At 58.1% G+C, this 19,214-nt stretch overlaps 3 protein-coding genes across 5 annotated transcripts; 2 read left to right on the top strand and 1 right to left on the bottom strand.

Annotated features, from left to right (window-relative positions):
- Nucleotides 1-211: 211 nt before the first annotated feature.
- TRIR (telomerase RNA component interacting RNase) lies at nt 212-3,625 on the bottom strand. Of its 2 annotated transcripts, XM_026488149.4 has the most exons (3): nt 3,193-3,604; nt 955-1,032; nt 212-642 (listed from the first exon to the last, which is right to left on the bottom strand). In XM_026488149.4, the coding sequence occupies exons 1-3, from the start codon at nt 3,544-3,546 to the stop codon at nt 535-537; spliced, it is 540 nt and encodes a 179-aa protein (XP_026343934.1). In that variant the 5' UTR covers nt 3,547-3,604; the 3' UTR covers nt 212-534. The 2 variants fall into 2 exon arrangements, with proteins under 2 accessions (XP_026343934.1, XP_026343935.1); XM_026488150.4 differs by lacking the exon at nt 212-642 and having other exon boundaries at nt 956-1,032; nt 3,216-3,625.
- Nucleotides 3,626-4,871: 1,246 nt separating this feature from the next.
- GET3 (guided entry of tail-anchored proteins factor 3, ATPase) lies at nt 4,872-10,967 on the top strand. 2 transcript variants are annotated; one of them, XM_026488142.4, is made up of 7 exons: nt 4,872-5,238; nt 6,070-6,217; nt 8,737-8,885; nt 8,969-9,119; nt 9,818-9,925; nt 10,015-10,212; nt 10,620-10,967. In XM_026488142.4, exons 1-7 carry the CDS (start codon nt 5,078-5,080, stop codon nt 10,749-10,751), a joined length of 1,047 nt encoding a protein of 348 aa, XP_026343927.1. In that variant the 5' UTR covers nt 4,872-5,077; the 3' UTR covers nt 10,752-10,967. The 2 variants fall into 2 exon arrangements, with proteins under 2 accessions (XP_026343927.1, XP_057167528.1); XM_057311545.1 differs by having other exon boundaries at nt 5,043-5,238; nt 10,015-10,967.
- Nucleotides 10,968-14,822: 3,855 nt separating this feature from the next.
- On the top strand, nt 14,823-18,528 carry BEST2 (bestrophin 2). Its single transcript, XM_026491157.3, has 9 exons — nt 14,823-14,974; nt 15,085-15,179; nt 15,858-16,091; nt 16,180-16,334; nt 16,677-16,754; nt 16,932-17,084; nt 17,171-17,251; nt 17,446-17,600; nt 18,065-18,528. The coding sequence occupies exons 1-9, from the start codon at nt 14,823-14,825 to the stop codon at nt 18,486-18,488; spliced, it is 1,527 nt and encodes a 508-aa protein (XP_026346942.1). The 3' UTR covers nt 18,489-18,528.
- Nucleotides 18,529-19,214: the final 686 nt, after the last annotated feature.

Genomic DNA, 19,214 nt, shown 5'->3' on the forward strand with positions numbered 1-19,214 from the left:
ACACTGAACGTGAACTGGGGCTCTGTCAGAGGTAGGACGAAATGGGTCCTGAGGAGAGTCCAGGCCAACAGGAGGGGATGCAACCCTCTCCTCCCCACACCCCCTAAATAACTCCCTCAACAAGCCAGACCCAGGACCAGGTGCAGGACCATGCAGTGGGGGGAGGGGGCGCACAGGGTGGAGAACAAAGAAGGCAAACCAAGCACACAGCTCCAGCACTAAGTCAAGTTCTTTACTTCCCAGAAGTGATGGCTAAGAGGGGGTGGTGGGGGTGGGGGGAGGAAGACAGAAAGAGCCAGAGAGAGCAAGGAGGTGGGAGGAGAGGGGACAGTAAACCACTGTTCTATAAGTCTCAGGAGGCAAGTGCTCAAGGTAAAAAAGAGTCCTGGAGAATCGTCCGCGGCTGCGGGAAGCATCTCGATTTCCTTCTGTGTAGAAGTCCTTGGGGGGGAAAGGCTGCCGCCGCTGCCGCTGCATTAAATAGTTATGTACATCGCAGAGAGTCCCAGGCCGTAGGCAGGCGGGGGAAGGGGGTCATTTCACCAGGGGCCGAGTTTTATCATCATCGCCACACTGATGGGCTTTGTACTTTTTCACCTCTGCCATGTACTTGGCCCACGCGTCACCTTTACTTGTTAATACCTGTGGGGCGGGGGGGCACATAGGGGTTGCAAGGGGATACCGAGGAGGCCGGGAACTGGGGTCAGGACTGTCCTGAGACAGCTGACACCCCCCCCACACACACACCCCACGTCACCCTTAAAGTCCTGGGTTTGAGATAAAGATATGCAGACTCAATTTATCTGGGGATCCTGTTGAGAGCCCTCCTCCCCCACCCAGACACCACATCCAAGGCCCCAGATGCTGGACAGAAAGGGAAAGGGCTCAGCAGCCAGGTACTGAGGCTGGAAGGGAAAGGCACCGAGGGTGGCCCCCCGCTCCCAGCCTGCTCACCTCATCCTCCGTCTTCTGCTTCTTGGCTACTATTCCCGTCTTGAGGGCTAGTTTGTTTCCGCCTCTGCGCTTGCCCACCTGGGTGAAGGGACAGAAGACTGCAACGGTTACAGGAGCCGGGCCCGCCCTTGGCGGCGCTGAGGCCCACTACACCTTCCTAGCCCGGCCCGGTGGCCCGTCCCGACGCCGCGCCCAGCTCCGCCAGCCGGCCGACCTGCGCAGCAATCAGAGAGGAGCACACGCGACTCTTAGCGCCTGCCCTGGGCCCATGATGCCCTGGCAGTCGTGGGCCCCTGGGCTGCCCTTCCCCAAAACAAGAAGAACCCCCACATCAGTGGGGACAAGCTGTCCTCACTCTTCAGGCTGAAGCCTCTACCATCCGCTAGCAGGGACCACACAGGCAGCAACAGCTCCCTTTACTGAGCACTCACTGTATGCTAAGCTCTGTGCCAAGAACTTTGGATATATCATCCTTCACTTTCACAGCTGCCCTAAGAAGAAGGTTACAACCATCCCCATTTTATAGATGAGGGCACATCTTTGAGAAGGAAGAGGGCTCTCCCTTGATTGGCAGCAAACAGAGGAACTAGATTCAGGGTCAGATGGGTCCAAGTCACAGAGCAGCATCCTTACCCCCCAAACGATGCTGTCTTCCCTGCACCCAGCCTGGCCTCTTTAAGGGTGCCCCTCGACTGAGAATGAAAAAGGCAGTGATCAACTACTGCTACTCCCACTCACAAAGAGTCACTCAGCTTCCACCTCTGGTTCTTACACCAAGCCAGGAACCTAGGTCCTGACACTCTCCCTTCCTTCAACAGAAGTTCACTCTAGACCTCATCCTGGTCCTCCACCTTCTCCCACTGACTGAGCACTTTCTGTGTCCATGGGCAGCAACATGCTTTACAGACATCATCCCATCTCTACCCCCTCAGCCGGGCATCAAGTAACCTAGTAACCTGTGCTGCTGGGACTATCCCCAGACTTGGAGAGGTTAGATCACTTGCCTAAAATCACACTGTTAGAGCTAAGACTGGACCTCCAGTCTGTTACTCTCAAGTCAACACTTTTCTCCACACCACAGGGACTTGATCTCTGAACAAATTAATATCTGGTCTGTGAATTAGCTATGTCTTTTTCTCCCCCCCCCTTTTTTTTGGTTATTAAAGAAACTTATCAGTACTTTTTTTTTTTTTTTTAAACAGGCTCTACACCTAGCGTGGGGCTTGAACTCTAGACCCTGAGATCAAGAGTCACATGTTCTACTAAGCCAGCCAAGGGCCTCCAGGGACTTGATCTCAATACCAAAAACAAAGCAAGCTCAGAGTTGACCATCAATATAGTTGCCATTTATTTAGCCTAGCGTTTCTTGACCTCACACTAGTGACATTTTGAGCTGGATCATTTTTGCGGGCGGGGGGCCATCCTGTACATTGTAGGACGTTGAGCAGCCTCTCTCGTCTTTACTCAGAGATGTCAACAGCACCCCTCCCCCAATTCTGACAACCAAAAATTTCCCCAGACTGCCAAATTGAGGGGGCTTGGGGGGGGGGGGGTGTTCACTCCCAACCAAAAACCACTGGTGGTTTAGCTCTTCCTATAAGACAAACCCAGTATTAACCTCCGGGATGGCCTCACAGAACCCTCATCACATCACAAGACGCGATGGTAACCATTTTTGCAAATGGGAAAATTGAGGGTAGGCCAGCCCAGACACTCCAGGAAAGCAACGATCTTGTCATGTTCAACACGGCACACCCAGCACCCAGCACAATGCTTAGCATAAGGTATGGTGCTCAATAAATGGACACTGGACGAATGAGACTCAGGGAAATAGAGCAAATATCCTAAGGTCACACAGTAAGCGCTGAGTCTATAATCCACCCAGCTCAGATTACAGATTTGAATTTGCCCCTCTTCCCCATAGTGGGAGATGGTCCCAGTATCCAAGTTTAAGTACCACTCAAATAGGAATCCCGGTATACTGATTTCCCCATCCCCGGAGCGCTGTTTAGAATGCAATTCCCTGGCTCCCGGTCCCCGCAGGCGGGCTCCGGGGGACCCCACCCCCGCCCCCAGACCTCTCGTCGAGAATCCAGGTTCCGGATCCTCAGCGGGCGATCGGACGGCCCCCTCATCGGGGCCGGAGGGTGGACCTGGATCCCGATCCCCTTTCTCGGGCCCCGATTCCCTCTGCCAAGGCAGGCCCTGGCGCCCGCCCCCACCCCCGCGGCTCCTTACGAAGCTGAGCGTGGGGCCCGGGCCGCCCTTCCTCTTCAGATCCCCAGGGCCCGCGGCGGCGGCGGCGGCGGCAGGCTGGTCGGGTCGCGGCGGGCCCGGGGGCGGCTCCTCCTGCCGCTGCCGCTGCTCCTCCTCCATCTTCCGCTTGAACAGCTCCAGGAAGCTGCCGTCGTTGGCGAACAAGTTCACACCACCCGACACCGGGCTAGAACCCGCGCCCGACGCTTCCTCGTCCCCGCTCTCGGGCGACGTCCCGGGCCCCGACTCAGCCCATCGGCTCCCGACACCGCCGCCGCCCGCGGGGCCCGGCGCCTCCCGGCCCGGAGGCTCCGCCCGTCTCCCTCGGGCAGCCATTTTGTCGCCAGGTGCCGCGCAAAGGACTCCGGGAAGGCGGCTCCGGCCCGGCGCTTGGCGCCCGACTTGCCCCGTCCCGGGCAATGCATGCCGGGAAGAGCGGTCTGGCCCTCAAGCGTCCGCAGTAGGGGCGGAGTATAAGGGGCGGGGCGAATAAGAGGTAAAACCTGACGCCGCGGGCCCGCCCGGCCAGCCACGCGAATTTTTATAATCCAGCTAGGTCTGGGCAGGTGTTACGCGCAGTCTCCCCGGGAATGGAACCATTGTCTGAGACTGGCTTTCCGGAGTGAGGTTCCCACTTGAAACTGGGGGCACGTTGGCTTTCCGGGGCTAGGATCCCCTTCTGGCACCAGGGATAATCTCTGCGAGGGAAAGGACCCCATCTGAGACTGTGTGTTCAATTGACACTTCGAAACCGATGTCCCGAATTCGATCTAGAGGGCATATTTAGCCTAAGCGTGCGCGCGCGCGCGCACACACACACACACACACACACACACACACACGACTAGAAATGGGAGTATCTCTGGTTTGGTTGGGTACCTGTCTCGGATTGAGCTCTCATTTGGTAATGGGAATACAGCTGGCTCCGTGGAGTTGGGGTCCCCACCTGGGTGTTATGGGCTGCAGTACTCAGATGAAGTCGTGGGTATTTTTAGGCTATAGTCTCTCTAAGGTTAAGAGTGTTCGCCAAAGGCCTGGGACCCCGCTTGTATTGCTGCCCAGGGCAGAGGTTCAAACAGGGAATTCGCTGGAGTCACCCCTCGAACAGGGAGCAAAGTGCAAGAAGGTTTCCGGGAATAGGGTCCCTTCTGCGACGAGGAGCGCAGTTGCAGGTGTGGTCCCTGCCCTGGCCTGTCCAGCATGGGGCTCAGAGCACACTGGACGAAGATCTGCAGACCTTGCCCACAACTGGAGTTGTTCTCTAACCCACTTGCAGTCCAGGGACCTGTCTTCAGCCAACTAATCGGTTCGTCTGTGGTTGGTTTGCGTCAAGAGCCAGGTGGCTCACAGCCAATTGGATAGCAGAGGAGACGGACCTGAGGCGATGTTGGGACCCAATTTGGAGAATAAGGACAAATGATCGACATGAAGTAGAACCTATGGAGTCAGGCCAGGGCGGACCTCGGATCTAACTTCACGGAAGGGGCATGGACTGGGTGTTTGGCTGGTTGCTAAGGCGAGGTTGGCGGCTACCGGGACGTGAGAATGATTGGTGAAAGTGAGAAAAAATGTAGCCAATGAAAGGAGAGCTGCGAGACTTGGGAACCAATCAGAGAAGGGGAGTAGTCTGAGAAGTACCAATATGTTAATTCGGCAGGGGGAGTCTTTGAAAAAACTTAGAGAAGAGGGCGACTAAGTGAACCCTAGAAGCGAAAGACATTAGAAATATAGTTTCTATTATCTCCTAAAAATCAGGCCATGAGGAAATTAATTCAGGCTCCTAGACTCGATGGGTATGTGCTAGGCAATTTTCACTGTGGGTTCTTTTCATGGTGCGTTCCGCTTGATCACGTGAGCCGGTTCCAAGATGGCGGCAGGGGTGGCCGGGTGGGGGGTTGAGGCAGAGGAGTTCGAGGATGCGCCTGATGTGGAGCCGCTGGAGCCCACGCTTAGCAACATCATCGAGCAGCGCAGCCTTAAGTGGATCTTCGTCGGAGGCAAGGGTGGCGTTGGCAAGACCACCTGCAGGTAAGGAAGTTGCGGCGGGGACCGGGAAGACGGGTGGGATGTACCACTGGGAGAAGGGGAGGCTCGGGACTGGCTCTTCCACCGCAAGCGGAGCAATGGGGCTGGACCGGGGTCTTCCGGATCGTACTCCCAGAAGTTACCAGGGGCAAATGGAAGATATTGCCTGAATGCAGGCCTGGAACCCTCTGTTTTGGACCGCCCCCGTTGGGGCTCAAGGGCGGAACCACATTGAACCCAGAGCACGGGAGGCAGGAGAGCATTTAGGTGTCCCAGTCAGCTGGACGGTACCAGAACGAGCTCGGGCTAGGGGGAGGAGCAAACTATCCTAGTCTGGTGAACCTTGCCATTCTCTGGCCACGTGGGGGTAGAGGTGGTAGGCGGGAGTGGAGGGAGGCACGTGATTAGACTATGCCAGTCAGTGGGAGGAGGGGGAGGGGTCCCTAGGGCAAATTATCCTGAACAAGTGGACTGAACCATCCTGAATTTAGCGGGCTATGCAAGGGACCCCTTAGCGTTTAGGGAGGGGGCACAGGGTGACGCTAGGCTGGCTGGACAGCTGGACTGTGCCACTCTGTGCCAACAAAGAAGCAGCAGGCATCAGGCCAGGCCGACTCAGACAGCTGAACCTTAGAACTGTAGCCACGCAAAGGGGTCAGAAGTCTGAGGATCCCTATACAGGGATTAAGTCTTGATTCCACAATTACCCATATTCTGTCTCAAGACCCCTGTTGATGCAGATCCCCTGCTCCTGGGCCCTATATAACCCCTTGCAGACCTAGGGAGCAGAGCCTGACCCCTCACTCCCTGCCTTGTGACCTTTCCCTTGCCTAGCTGCAGCCTAGCAGTCCAGCTGTCCAAGGGGCGGGAGAGTGTTCTGATCATCTCCACGGACCCAGCCCACAACATCTCCGATGCATTTGACCAGAAGTTCTCCAAGGTGCCTACCAAGGTCAAAGGTTATGACAACCTCTTCGCCATGGTGAGTGGAACCGGGTCAGCTCCCAACTCTTGCAAAGGCCCTTCAGGCCCTCTCTGTGAACACCTGCCATCAGCTACCATGTCCTGCCCATTCTACATCATTCCTCATCATACCCACAGGCGAACGAGTGAGGAATGTTTGGAGAGCAGAAAGGAGACTGGAGTGACCGGAGTTTAGTGAACGAGGGGAGGGAAGGAGATGTCATAGGTCAATCACAGCTACATGGTATAGGACCTTAAAGGCCTCTGGGAGCAGTTATATTGGATTCCAAGTTTAATAGGAAGCTGTTCATTTTAAGCAGGGCAATGTCACGGCCAGATTCATTTTTCAAAAAGTTCCCTGTGACTGCCGTGCAGAGAAACTCGGATGGGGGCAGAATGTTGGGAGAAGTGGTCACATCTGGAAGGTGTTTTGGAATTAAAGCAATGCAAATGCTTGGTTGTAATGGGCAAGGGAGAAAAGTGAATTAAGTATGTCTCTTGGCTCCCTGGACAGCCAGGATGGGGGGCGATTAGGACAGAAGCAGGTTTCGAAGTGACAAACAAGGAATTCCATTTTGGCCTCGGTGAATCCAAGGTGCCCACTGGACATCCAAGTGGAGACGCCAGGCAGTGGTTTAGTTATTTGAGTTATGTGAGCTTGGAAGAGGTTGGCGTTGATTTGGGAGTCATTGTTTCAAGGATGGTATTTAAAGCTGCGTGAGTGGAGGAGAACAGAGAGAACAGAGAAGCCCAGAAACAAACTAAGGTCACATCAACGTTGAGGTTCCAGCTGGTGAGGAGGGGCACCAGGACCAGTGAGGGAGGCCAAGAAGGAGCCACAGGTGAAGTGGGAGGAAGCCAGGCATTGTGAGCTCCTGAGCCCCAGGAGGACAGAGGGACTCGGCAGGAAGCAGTAGTGGGCTCCAGCAGGCACATCAGATTTAGAGAGACCACTCTGGGAGTGGGGACAAAAGCCTGCCCAGACTGGGTGAGAGAAACCACTGTGGGAGTGGGGGACAAAAGCCTGCCCAGAGTGGGTGAGCTGATCGCCATGATGGGGGCTGAGAAATAGGGTCATTGCTGGAGGGAGAGGAGGGTGGGTGGTGTTAAGGAGGCTTTTGGGGGGTGGGGGGGAGATGCCAGCGCATATTTGTTCGCTGATGCAAACGCTCCAACAGGGAGGGACAAGTGATCCTGCGGGAGGGAGCAAGGATGCTGGCAGAGACGGTCCTCAGGCAGGTAGGTGGGTGTGAGCTCCATTCAGCCCACAGACCCAGGACATGGAGGCAGGGCGGGGGGGCGGGGGCACAGGGACATTTCCTGCGGGGAGATGAGGGTGTTGGCAGCCAGTGGCTTCTTTTTCTAATCAGGCACAGCACTGGTCTCAGCAGAGAGCAGGGGGTGAATGGGATGGATAGGGTTTGAGGACAAAGAAGAAACTCCCAAGAGTGTGACTGGCTTGAGTGCCTGTTGGGAGATTTGGGTTCAGGAATGGGGAGCAACGTGGGAATTATTCAAGTGCGTTCCCCAAAAGTTCACCTCATTGCAGCCATACCGGAGAGCTGGGAATAACTAGAGGGGGGATGTTGCCAGCCACAGAGGGAAAAGGGAGAGTTTGCAGAGGCACCCTGTGGAGCCCAGGCTGGATAAGGGTGCCAGCCACGAGGGACACCGACAGTGAACAATGGAGCAGGGGTGTGGGGACAAGATGGCCCAAAGAGGTAGGAGGCCAGGTGGCCCAGGTCAGAGAATGAGGTGTGGGAGCTTAGAGGTGGCCCAGTTACTGGCTCTAACCCATCAAGGGTGTGACTGTCAGGGGTGATGGGTGGGCATGCTCCCTGTAGGGAAATGACCTCTGAGGCCAGCAAGTCGGGGGCTTCACCATGGGACCCGTGAAGTCACCAAGAGGTGACATGGGAGGAGGATGGAGAGAGAGGCACTGAGTCCAGAGCAGACCAGACACTCTAGGGACAGTCATCCCTCCGTGGATTCCACATACATGTTGAGGATCCCCTGTGGGCCAGACACTTCCAGGTCCAGGGACACAGCAATAAACAAGGCAGAAAAATCCCTGTCTTTGCAGTGCTGACAGCTGGTAAAGGTGATGAACGTGACGAGTAAACCATGTGAGGAGGGGCTAGGTGTTAGGGAGAGATGAGGGCAGGGCAGGGGGAGCTGGAGCGACATTGTTAGATAGCATGGTCAGGGAGAGCTCCTGTTAGAGAAACGATCTGGACGAGGTTGGGGCCCCAGTTGGGGAACAGACAGTGCGAGGGCACAGCCATGGACTTTGACTTCCCTCTGGGGCACTGATCGCAGTTGACAGTTTTCCCTCTGTTTGTGAAATGGTTTGACCGCTTGGGTGACCACACGAGACCCGACGTGCCTAGGGGAGGGCCATGGCACCTCAGGGTATCCCCAGCCATGAACTGATGAAGGTTGGTATTTGGGGCCCTTCACGGGCTCTCTCTGGCCTGGCACCTGGGTGGGAAGGCCTGGCAGCAGCAGCAGCCTGAGTCTTGACCCCTCGGCCCTCAGGAGATTGACCCCAGCCTTGGCGTGGCTGAACTGCCTGACGAGTTCTTCGAGGAGGACAACATGCTAAGCATGGGCAAGAAGATGATGCAGGAGGCCATGAGCGCCTTCCCCGGCATCGACGAGGCCATGAGCTACGCAGAGGTCATGAGGTCAGGGCCTGCCAGCAGGGGCAGGTGCTGCCGGGGGCTGGGGTGGAAGGGGGCAAACGGGCCTGACCCTCATCTCCCCACAGGCTGGTGAAGGGCATGAACTTCTCGGTGGTGGTGTTTGACACGGCGCCCACAGGCCACACGCTGAGGCTGCTCAACTTCCCCACCATCGTGGAGCGGGGCCTTGGCCGCCTCATGCAGATCAAGAACCAGATCAGCCCCTTCATCTCACAGGCAGGCAGGGCCCTGGGGCGTCCAGGCCACCCCGCGTCAGAGTGTGCAGACGCGCAGTAACAGAGGTCTTTCCCGCACACGCCCTCAGTCCGCGCTTCCCAGCGGATGGGATGAGTCTTCACCGCGGGGATGGAGGGCGCTGTCGGCCTACTCCACAGGACTCAGGTCCTGCCCCCACCCACAGAGGGCTCCAGACAGAGCTTGAAAGCACATGTTCAAGAGCCACGTGGCCCAGGCTCAAGTGCTTTACAGTCTGGTGTGACACAGCTCTGTGACCTCAAGCAAGTCACTTCACTTCTCTGGGCCTCACCTCCCTTGTCTGTCAAATGGCGGCCATATGAGTGTCCCATGGGTTGTTATTAGCATGACAACACGACAGCCCCAATGCCCCCACATTTAGGCACGCCACCACCACCCTCTCCCTGGTGGTGTGTGGTCCCCCTCCAGGGACCTGTACCTCAGTACAGCAGCTGTTGGAGGTAAGGTCTACATGGGGGGAAATTGAGGCTCCGGGAAGTCAAGCCTCCTGGCCACAATCCCCCAGAAATGGCAGAGCTGGGTTGACCCCTGTGGTCGGCTCAACGGCCTTTAACCCGGGGAGGTGTCAGAGGTCGTCCCCCTGGTGTTCACTGAGTCCCCATCCCAGGTGCTGTAAGGCACCCCGGGTAGGCTGTGAGCCTCCCACGTCCTCCCCACAGATGTGCAACATGCTGGGCCTAGGGGACATGAACGCAGACCAGCTGGCCTCCAAGCTAGAGGAGACGCTGCCCGTCATCCGCTCTGTCAGTGAACAGTTCAAGGACCCTGTGAGTCATGGTACGGGCGGGTGGTGAGAGGCTTGGGATGGGGACAGGGCCAGAACTTACCCCTCGCTATCCTCTCTCACGCCCTGCAGGAGCAGACCACGTTCATCTGCGTGTGCATTGCTGAGTTCCTGTCCCTGTACGAGACGGAGCGGCTGATTCAGGAGCTAGCCAAATGCAAGATTGATACCCACAACATCATCGTCAACCAGCTCGTCTTCCCTGACCCCGAGAAGCCCTGCAAGATGTGTGAGGCCCGCCACAAGATTCAGGCCAAGTACCTGGACCAGGTGTGCATGCCCGACTGCCTGCCCAGCCCTCACACCTTTGACCCTGGAAGTTGGGGCCTGGTCGAGCCCAACAAAGGCCCCGCGGATCATTTACTGCATTCTCTGACCTTTTACTCCACCCAGTCTTCTGATCCTCTGCCCCAGTCTCCTGCTCCTCACCCTGATTCTGGCTCTTGAAGACAGTAGCTGGCCTGGCCTGGGTACCTCTGACCCCAGGGAGGGGGAAGTCCAGCCCAGTGATCTCTGACCTCACTGGTCTCACTCCCAGCTATCGGCATGTGAAGTCCCTGCCCCACATTCTCCCCTGATCCTGGGAGGTCCCCAGCCTGATCCCTCCCATTGACCCACATCTGTCCCTGCCCTGCAACCCCCTGACCACCACCATCTGCCCTATGCCCTGGCCACAGATGGAAGACCTGTACGAAGACTTCCACATTGTGAAGCTGCCGCTGCTGCCCCACGAGGTGCGGGGGGCGGACAAGGTCAACACCTTCTCTGCCCTCCTCTTGGAGCCCTACAAGCCCCCCAGTGCCCAGTAGCACTGCTGCCAGCCCTAGTCGCTGCCATTTCACACCCACCCTCCACCCCCCCCAGGGGGCAGAGTTTGCACAAAGTCCCCCCCATAGTATAGGGGGAGCCACGCGGGGGGCGGGGGGCGGGGAGGAGGTCTGTTCCCCCTGGTGGGGCTGAGGGGGCTATAGCTGCTCCCCACCTCTCCCTGCCTCTCGCCCCTCAATAAAATGATCTTAAACCACTGTGGATGTTGATGCAGAGAGGTTAGGGGTCAGATCTTTATGTACAGTTGCATAGGTTGTACACTGCACAAAGATGGTACATCTAGAGAGACCAAGTCACAACAGAGATCTAATAGAGACGTGTGTTTATTATGGCAATTTTGGAAGGAGGGTATCTTCAGTAAGGAGGTGTCCTTTTCTAACTCGTGGGTAGCGGTGTCTCTTCTGGGGCTATAAAACCTGTAGTAGAAGAGGAGCATCTGCCCACTTCCTTTGAGGTTCAGAGCGTGGGAACTGGGAGGCCCCTTGGCCAGCACTAGGCTGGTGGGGAACGGATTAGGCCAGCAGCTGGCCCAGCACTGCCTGCTGTTTGGTTTGGGAATTAGTGGGCGCCCTGGGCAGAGGTTGGGCCTGCCAGACTGAGGATTAACAGTCTCCGCCCCCCAATTCCTGTTCCCATGGGATGGCATCAGCCCTTCCTAGCACAGGGCTGCAACAGGGGGGCTAATTAGGCAGGATGGCAGAGGACTTGAGTCAGGTGGGCCCTCGAAGTCCTGTCTGCCTCCAGAGCAGCCTCACTGAGTGATAGGCAGCATGCTTCCTGCAGTTTGAGGTCCGGTCCCTTTATCCCTAAAATGGAAACAGAAAGTATGGCCTTTCAGAATCATGGCGAAATTCACCAGACCCTGGAAGGGTTTAGCCCACCAGCTTGGAAGGCACTTAGCGGGCTCCCTATCCCTTCACTCCCCTCTGCCACTCCCTGGACAGCTAGTGTCATCCCTGCTTGAGAGACCCAAGACGGGCAGTGACGTTGAGATTTGCAAGTTCCAAGCCAGAGCTGGTTTGAGGGGACAAAGAGGAAACCTGAGGACATTCATGAGTCAGGAAGTGGTGTTCAGGCTGCACATGGGTGTGCCAGGGTGTGCGTGTAGGGGGAACCCAGCCCCAAGCCTAGACGTGTGTGTCCCCCCCCCCCCACCACTGTTCACTGGGTGTGTGCAGACAGGTGTGGACAGGTTGGGGTGGCCCTTGTAAACAAACATGGTGGTGTACCTGTGACAGACCCCACGTTCCAAGCCAAACCGCCTGGGTTCAAAAACCAGCTGTCCCACAAATAAGCCGTGTCATCTGAGCCTCAGTTTCCCTACTTCGATAGTAGGAATAACAAAAGCACCAATTTCTTAACGCCTGCTTGGGAGGACTCAATGAGATGAAATTAAGCAGTGCCTTCACGAGAGCACCAGGCACGTAGCCGCCAAGGAGTGTTTGTTATTATTCACTGTGACAATTAAGCATGTGAACTAGCCCGGGCAACCTGCCCCGGGGCCAGCGGGGGGCCAGCAATCAGAAGTGTGTGGGGACATGTGTGAGTTGGGGGAGGGTGGATGAACACAGGGTGGGGGGCTAGCTGTAGTGTGTGTAAACGCATCCTACAAAGTGGGGGCCTCTGGTCAGGCACCGAGACCTTCTCGAAGCCTGTACCCTCCCCCAGGCCCTGAAGCTAGCCACACCACTCCCTCACCCCCTTTTATGGGCTGTCCGGCAGCTGGACAGCGGAGATTTGGGTCTGAGGGTGGCCACCCTGGGCCAGTTCCTAATTACCCGGGGCAGGGCAGACATCTGCCAGGCTGGGAACACAGTGTCCTGGCTGGCAGGGCTGCAGGGTGGGGCTGCAACGGGCCATCCGCACTCCTAGTGTGCACAGTGACCTCAAGGGGCTTCGAGGGTGCCCCTCTTGGGGTTGGAACTCTGAGCCTCCACACCTTCCACACTGGGTTAGGAGTTTGATGTTGGGGGAAAAGGGGGCTATTTGTGTCAGGCTGGGAGTTCCCCCTTCGTAGGTGTGTCTGTGAAGGGGGAGTATCTGTCTGCATCCATGCCGAACTCGGGGACAAGGCCAAGGCGTTGTGTCCCCAAGCTTGTGTGTTCATGGCAATACTGAGTATCTGAGACCTGAGGTGTGTGTATGGGTGTGGGTGCTTGCACACTGCAGTGAGGGGGCATTGGGGAGAGAGTGCCTTATATATTGATGTGCAAATGCAGGTGAATTTCATCAGGTGGAGTATGGGCATGAGCCCATCTGGTTAGAAGGGTCTGTGGACTGTAGGGGAGGGGTCTCTGTTGTAGGAGTGTGTTTAGGACCCTGCTCTGACCCCAGGACCATGTGCCGCTGTTTTGAGGGCAGATGTGCCTGCATCTAGTGCGTGACCACAAGTCAGTCTTTGTGCAGGAGCCATCAGGAATGGGTGCGTGGTACCTCCTGTGTGACCACATGCAGTTGTGTGTGTGAAGGCATTCTGGGGTGTGTGCTTAGTGGTTGTGTGACCTTGCATGTGTCTTCGTTCCACGGTGCGATCATGAGGGAATGCAGGGTTCCAGGTCCCTTCCCGTGTGCTCCTGAGTGGCTGTCTGGAGTACCATATGGATGGATAACTGCGAGCCGAGAGCCTGGTGGGTTAGGGTCCATCTGCCCATATTTGAATGTTGGGGGTGGGTAGAGATGCCTGTCTTCCGTGACTTTGTCAGTCTTTGTGACAGTGTATACTGCCCTCTGGGTTACCACGGTTGTAGGAGACTGTGTTAAAAGAAGCCGAAGTTGTGTCTGGGTCTACTGTGTGTATTTCTATGTGCATCCTTGTGACGGCGTGTGATTACAGGCGGCTGTGGAGTGACACAGCCTCGCTGAGCAGTGTGTGTGTGTGTGTCTCTGGAACTGGGAAGGAGACAGTCAATGTCCCCTCCCCCAGGTTAGGTCCAAGATCCCTTGGACCGCCAGTGACTAACTGGGAGAGAGACAGGGAGGAGCAAGGAGGACGGGGTGGATTGCTCCCCCTGCCCCAGGTAACAAACTGGCAAGACTTCTCCAAACAAACTTCTGAGGCTGCAGCCAAGGGGGGGCGGGCCAGGGAGGGGCTGCCCACGCCCACTCCCTAGCCCCCTCCCCCCAGGGTCTGGCCTCAGCCCCACCTAACGCTGAAGTCACCTGCCCATTCTGTCCCTGGCCCCGTTTGTCTCTGCACTCTCTACCAGGTGAGAAGGGCCCAGGCCTGGGGGACCAGAGGATCCTGAGGACAGATGGGTCCCCAGGAATCCATCAAACTCCTCAGGGTGGGGAGTTGAGGGCTCTGAAGGCTGGAGGGGAATGGACGGATGAAAGGTCAAGGTGGGTCCAGGAGAAGGGGGAAGGGGCAGAGCCAGGGCAATTAGGTGGGGAGGTGGATAGGCTGGGGGAATTGTGCAGGGGAGAGACCAGCCGGAGGAGAGGACCCTGGGGAACTGGAGGCTTGGGGATTGGGCTTCCAAGGGCTTCAGAAGGGAGTGCAGGGGTGGAGGACGGGCTGAGACTGGGAGCTGTAGGAGTGGGTGGGGGACGGGCAGAGATGAGACCTGAAGAAGGGGGTCGAGGCTGGGGAAGAGCTGGAGTCCTAAGACTCTAGAAACTGAGGTGCTGGGGACTCAGGGAGTTGGGAAGGCTGTAGATGGAGCCCAGGTAAGGGGGGGGGGATGGGCTCGCATAGAGGGCTGCTGGGGCTCATCGGTGGAGCCAAGGGTCTTGGGAGTGGAGGATGGAGGGAAAGGGACAGGAGAGGTACACGCCAGGTGCCGGGACCAGGAGTCCTGGAAGAGGGAGGCCTGTGAGAGGGGGCTTGGGAAGGACTGGGGGCTGGGGGAGGGTACTGAGCAGGCCTGGGAGGAGACCGGAACCTGGGCTAGGGACGCGACCGAGGAGGAGGCCGGGGTGCAGGAGGGACGGCCAAGCTGACTCGGCCCGCACCTCTCCGCCCCTTCCCGCAGGCCGGGGGAACCGTTCCTCCGCCCACAGGCTGGGGTCCGCTTCAGCCCCCTCTCCTTCCGCGCAACCGGCCCGGCGCTGCGATGACCGTCACGTACACAGCCCGCGTGGCCAATGCGCGCTTCGGCGGCTTCTCACAGCTGCTGCTGCTGTGGCGCGGGAGCATCTACAAACTTCTGTGGCGCGAGCTGCTGTGCTTCCTCGCGCTCTACATGGCGCTGAGCGCCGCCTACCGGTGAGGCGGCCCTGGGGCGGGGGGCGCCGGCCCGCGGGGACTAGGGAAGGGATCTTGGGTGTGTCCAGGAGGGAGGCTCTCCCGTGACCCCCTGCCCCCCCCCCCCGCAGCTTCGTGCTGACCGAAGGGCAGAAGCGCTACTTCGAGAAGCTCGTCATTTACTGTGACCAGTACGCCAGTCTCATCCCGGTCTCTTTCGTGCTGGGTGCGTTCGCTCCTGAGTTCCCCATTCCCCTAATACTGAGAAACCCATTTCCAGGCCTTTTGGAGACCCCATTCCCCCTCAAATCCAACCCCAACAGATCCCCATTTCTGCATCTTTCATGCCAGGTATGGCCCCAATTTCCAGAGATCTTGGGTGTCACCTGGTTACAGTAAGCCATGAGAGCTCCGTGTCATCTGATAGGCTTATCCCTGGTCATCTCAGGGTCTCCCACCTGTGTCTGCATAAGAACACGTCCTGGGCCCCAGGGACCCCCTCCAGTGACCCCATATGACTCCATCCTCTCAAGTCCAGCCCGGAGGACATTTCTCTGACAAGGCAGTGACTTCACGTGACCCCGGCCGCCTGTTTCAGGTGGTTCCTGTGCCCAGGGAGACAACCTGCCTATGTGCCCCTGACATAGGTCCTGTGTCTCCACCTCTGTAATGAAATCCCAATCCCACATCCCAGGTGACAAACAGCCAGGATGACCCAGCCTGCTCCAGCCTCTCTGACCGGAGGGCTGGACCCCCAAATTCCTAGCCCAGGTGGGGCGGCGAGGTGGGTGGGTGATAAGCCTTCCTTCCCCTGGTGCCTCTGGTGCAGATCCCCTATCATCCCTCTTGCCACGACCTGGCCCTAGTATCCCCACTTAGCCCCCCATTCCCGGCTGTCGCGCAGGTTTCTATGTGACGCTGGTGGTGCATCGCTGGTGGAACCAGTACCTGTGCATGCCGCTGCCCGACGCGCTCATGTGCGTGGTGGCGGGCACGGTGCACGGACGCGACGAGCGGGGCCGCCTCTACCGGCGCACGCTCATGCGCTACGCGGGGCTCTCAGCTGTGCTTATCCTGCGCTCGGTCAGCACCGCGGTCTTCAAGCGCTTCCCCACTATAGACCACGTAGTGGAGGCGGGTGAGGATCCCGCCTGAAGCGGGGCGGGGGCGGGGCGAGGACGGGGGCGGGGCGAGTAACCCCCGTAACCCCGACCTCACCCCTCCAGGATTTATGACCCGCGAGGAGCGTAAGAAGTTCGAGAACCTGAACTCGTCCTACAACAAGTATTGGGTACCCTGCGTCTGGTTCTCCAACCTGGCTGCGCAGGCCCGGCGCGAGGGCCGCATCCGCGACAACAGCGCCCTTAAACTGCTGCTTGAGGTGGGCCCGCCAGGAGGTCATTCATGCAAAATTCCGGGGAAATTACACCTCCCCGGAATTGTGTCAGACGGAGGCCTGCCGCGCGCCTCCCACGAGGCAGAGTCCCAACACCCTTACCAAGCAGCCCCCAGGTGCACCCTTATCTCTAGGGGGCCGACTCCCAGGCGTATAGTGCCCCCTACCCCAGATGTACACTCACCACTAAATACTCTCCCTGGAGGCCCAGAAGCACACGCCCACATCCCACCAGGTAACCACTCACCTCCATCCCAAGGACCCACACCTAATCCCCACGTGTGAGCTCCCAATTCAGGCTCTCTCATGACTTGTATCTGCGTGCAGGAGCTGACTGTGTTTCGGAGCAAGTGTGGAATGCTCTTTCACTACGACTGGATCAGCGTACCGCTTGTCTATACGCAGGTAACCCTGCCATGCCTCCGTTTAAATCCGGCTTCAGACGTTCTGACGCACTGCTCTCAAGGGAAGACTGAGGGTCAGCTAAGACCCCCTATCAGTGATGCCCCTTCCTAGTCCTGGTCTCTCCAAGACCTCCTGAGACCGCGAGAACCCTGACCTGGTGACCCGACCCGCCCCCAGGTGGTGACCATCGCTGTGTACAGCTACTTCCTGGCCTGCCTCATCGGTCGCCAGTTCCTGGACCCAGCTCAGGGCTACCAAGGCCACAACCTGGACCTGTGCGTGCCCATCTTCACCCTGCTGCAGTTCTTCTTCTATGCGGGCTGGCTCAAGGTGGATGGGGCCCTGAGGTAGGGACCCCCGGGCTGGGATAGGCAGGGGCTCTCAGGGCTCTACCTAACCATCCCCTCCCCCTTCAGGTAGCCGAGCAGCTCATCAATCCCTTCGGAGAGGACGACGATGACTTTGAGACCAACTTTCTGATCGACCGCAACTTCCAAGTGAGACTGGATTGCGACCTTCCCGGGCTCCCTAAGCAGCCTTGGCCCCACCCCCACCAAGACTTGCCCGGGCCTGGATCCTGAACCATCCTTCTTCCTTTGGTCACCATACACCTAACCCATCCTGAGGGGTCCACCCCGCGGTTCCCGCGCTTTGCCAAGCTCCACCCTGCCCCGCATGTCCACGCCCGCAGGTGTCAATGCTGGCCGTGGACGAGATGTATGACGACCTGGCCATGCTGGAGAAGGATTTGTACTGGGACGCAACCGAGGCTCGCGCCCCCTACACCGCAGCCACCGCGTTTCTGCTGCAGCAGCCCTCGTTCCAGGGCTCCACCTTCGATATCACGTGAGCCAGCGGGATGGGTGGGGCCTCCTGGGGGAGGGTCTTCTTGGCCCTGCGCGGATTATCCGATTGAAGGGACTATGGGATACCAGGCCAGGGCCAATTTGGAGACTCGGGGCCAAGACCTAAAGTCCGTGAGGACTAGAATGGGGGTCGAGGGCAGGGATCCGAGTCAAGGTCTGGGACCCGGCCACAAACTGGGGACTAACCTAAGGGCTAAAGCCTATGAGGATTGGACTGGCGGCCAGAGGCAGTGCCAGAGACGCGGCAGTCACAACTGAGGCTTGAAGACCTAAGTTCGAGCTTAGCCAAAGCCAGAGGATAAAAGCAGGCTCCCTGGAGGAGGACCAAAGTCTTTTGGGATAAGCGGGACAAAGGGATGGGTGGAACCAGGAGGAGCAGCGTGTCCCCTGTCAGTCAAGGAGAGGAGCGAGGCCGCAACGCTGAGCCACTGTCCGTTCTGACAGGCTGCCCAAAGAGGACATGCAGTTCCAGCGGCTGGACGGCGTGGACGGGCCTCTGGGCGAGGCGCACGGCGACTTCTTGCAGCGCCTCCTGCCGGTAGGCGCAGGCATGGCCGCGGGAGGCCTGCTGGGCCGGCGCCTGTCCTTAATGCGCCGCAAGAACAGCTGCGTGTCTGAGACGTCCACAGCTGCCAGCTGCGCGTGCGCAGGCGCCCTCGACGGCGCGGCCCCGGAGTGCGGTTGCGGGGACCAGCTGCTCGAATCCGGCCTGCGGGAGCCAGAGCCGGAGCTCCCCGCCGGCTCCGAGCTGCCCGTCCCGGGGCCCGCCGTCGAGCCCTTCACCACTGTGCCTATGCCCGCGCCCCGGGGACCGGCTCCACCCTGGCTGCCCAGCCCCATTGGCGAGGAGGAGGAGAGTCTTGCCTGAGGCCCACAGGCCCAGGATCCCCAAGGACAGGGACACAAACCCCGACAGGGCAGGCAGGCAGCAGTTCGGGTCTGCCGAAGCCGCGTGTGGACTTCACCTGTCCGATTTTGACCGGTTCCCGCTTACTGCGCGCCAGCCTTCACATCTGGCACTGGGGCTTGGAGCGCCTCCTGTGGGCCAGGCACTGTGCTAAGGGTGAGGGATTCTTCCAGCTTCTTTGAACAGCGGTCCTTCCAACCAGCCCTACTTCCCTCCCTCCACTGCCTGAGAGGCCCCCATCAGGGTGCCCTGCCTTTTTTTCTTTCCTTAAAATGGAGATGTGAGTGCCTACCTCATTGAGTTATGGGGATGAAATAACGGTTTTAGAGTGTTGATATATAATAGGTGCTCATAAAATGTTAGTGGTTTTTACTTAAACATTATTAGCCTGACTTTTCCTGCCAGGGATTGGGCTAAACAAGATTTGATCGCACCTGCCTCCTTCTTCCCAAACTCTGCCCTCTGAAAGGACCCCATCAGTGTCCATGGCTTTATTCATTAATGTACCAGCCAGTCCCCAGACCACAGCCTCCTCCTGTCATTCTTGTTTTGTGATTCTGCAAGCGACTTCTCTGCCCCAAGTCCCTGCATTCTCCAGTACCCTTCAGAGCTCCCAGTCTTAATTTAATCATAGGGTGAATTTGGAAGTCTACCAGGATCCCTCTCCAGATTCTTGACTGGGAGAGC

The sequence above is a fragment of the Ursus arctos genome, unplaced genomic scaffold, assembly GCF_023065955.2.
Source record: "Ursus arctos isolate Adak ecotype North America unplaced genomic scaffold, UrsArc2.0 scaffold_14, whole genome shotgun sequence".
NCBI classification, from domain to species: domain Eukaryota; kingdom Metazoa; phylum Chordata; class Mammalia; order Carnivora; family Ursidae; genus Ursus; species Ursus arctos.

Coding starts and splice junctions, on each gene's coding strand:
- TRIR (XM_026488149.4), bottom strand. CDS start 3,546: ATGGCTGCCCGAGGGAGACGGGCGGAGCCTCCGGGCCGGGAGGCGCCG. Junction 1,033..3,192: donor CGGGCCCCACGCTCAGCTTC/GTAAGGAGCCGC, acceptor CCCTTCACCCAG/GTGGGCAAGCGCAGAGGCGG. Junction 643..954: donor AGCAGAAGACGGAGGATGAG/GTGAGCAGGCTG, acceptor CCCGCCCCACAG/GTATTAACAAGTAAAGGTGA.
- GET3 (XM_057311545.1), top strand. CDS start 5,078: ATGGCGGCAGGGGTGGCCGGGTGGGGGGTTGAGGCAGAGGAGTTCGAG. Junction 6,218..8,736: donor ATGACAACCTCTTCGCCATG/GTGAGTGGAACC, acceptor CTCGGCCCTCAG/GAGATTGACCCCAGCCTTGG. Junction 9,120..9,817: donor TCAGCCCCTTCATCTCACAG/GCAGGCAGGGCC, acceptor TCCTCCCCACAG/ATGTGCAACATGCTGGGCCT.
- BEST2 (XM_026491157.3), top strand. CDS start 14,823: ATGACCGTCACGTACACAGCCCGCGTGGCCAATGCGCGCTTCGGCGGC. Junction 17,252..17,445: donor TGATCGACCGCAACTTCCAA/GTGAGACTGGAT, acceptor CCACGCCCGCAG/GTGTCAATGCTGGCCGTGGA. Junction 17,601..18,064: donor GGCTCCACCTTCGATATCAC/GTGAGCCAGCGG, acceptor CCGTTCTGACAG/GCTGCCCAAAGAGGACATGC.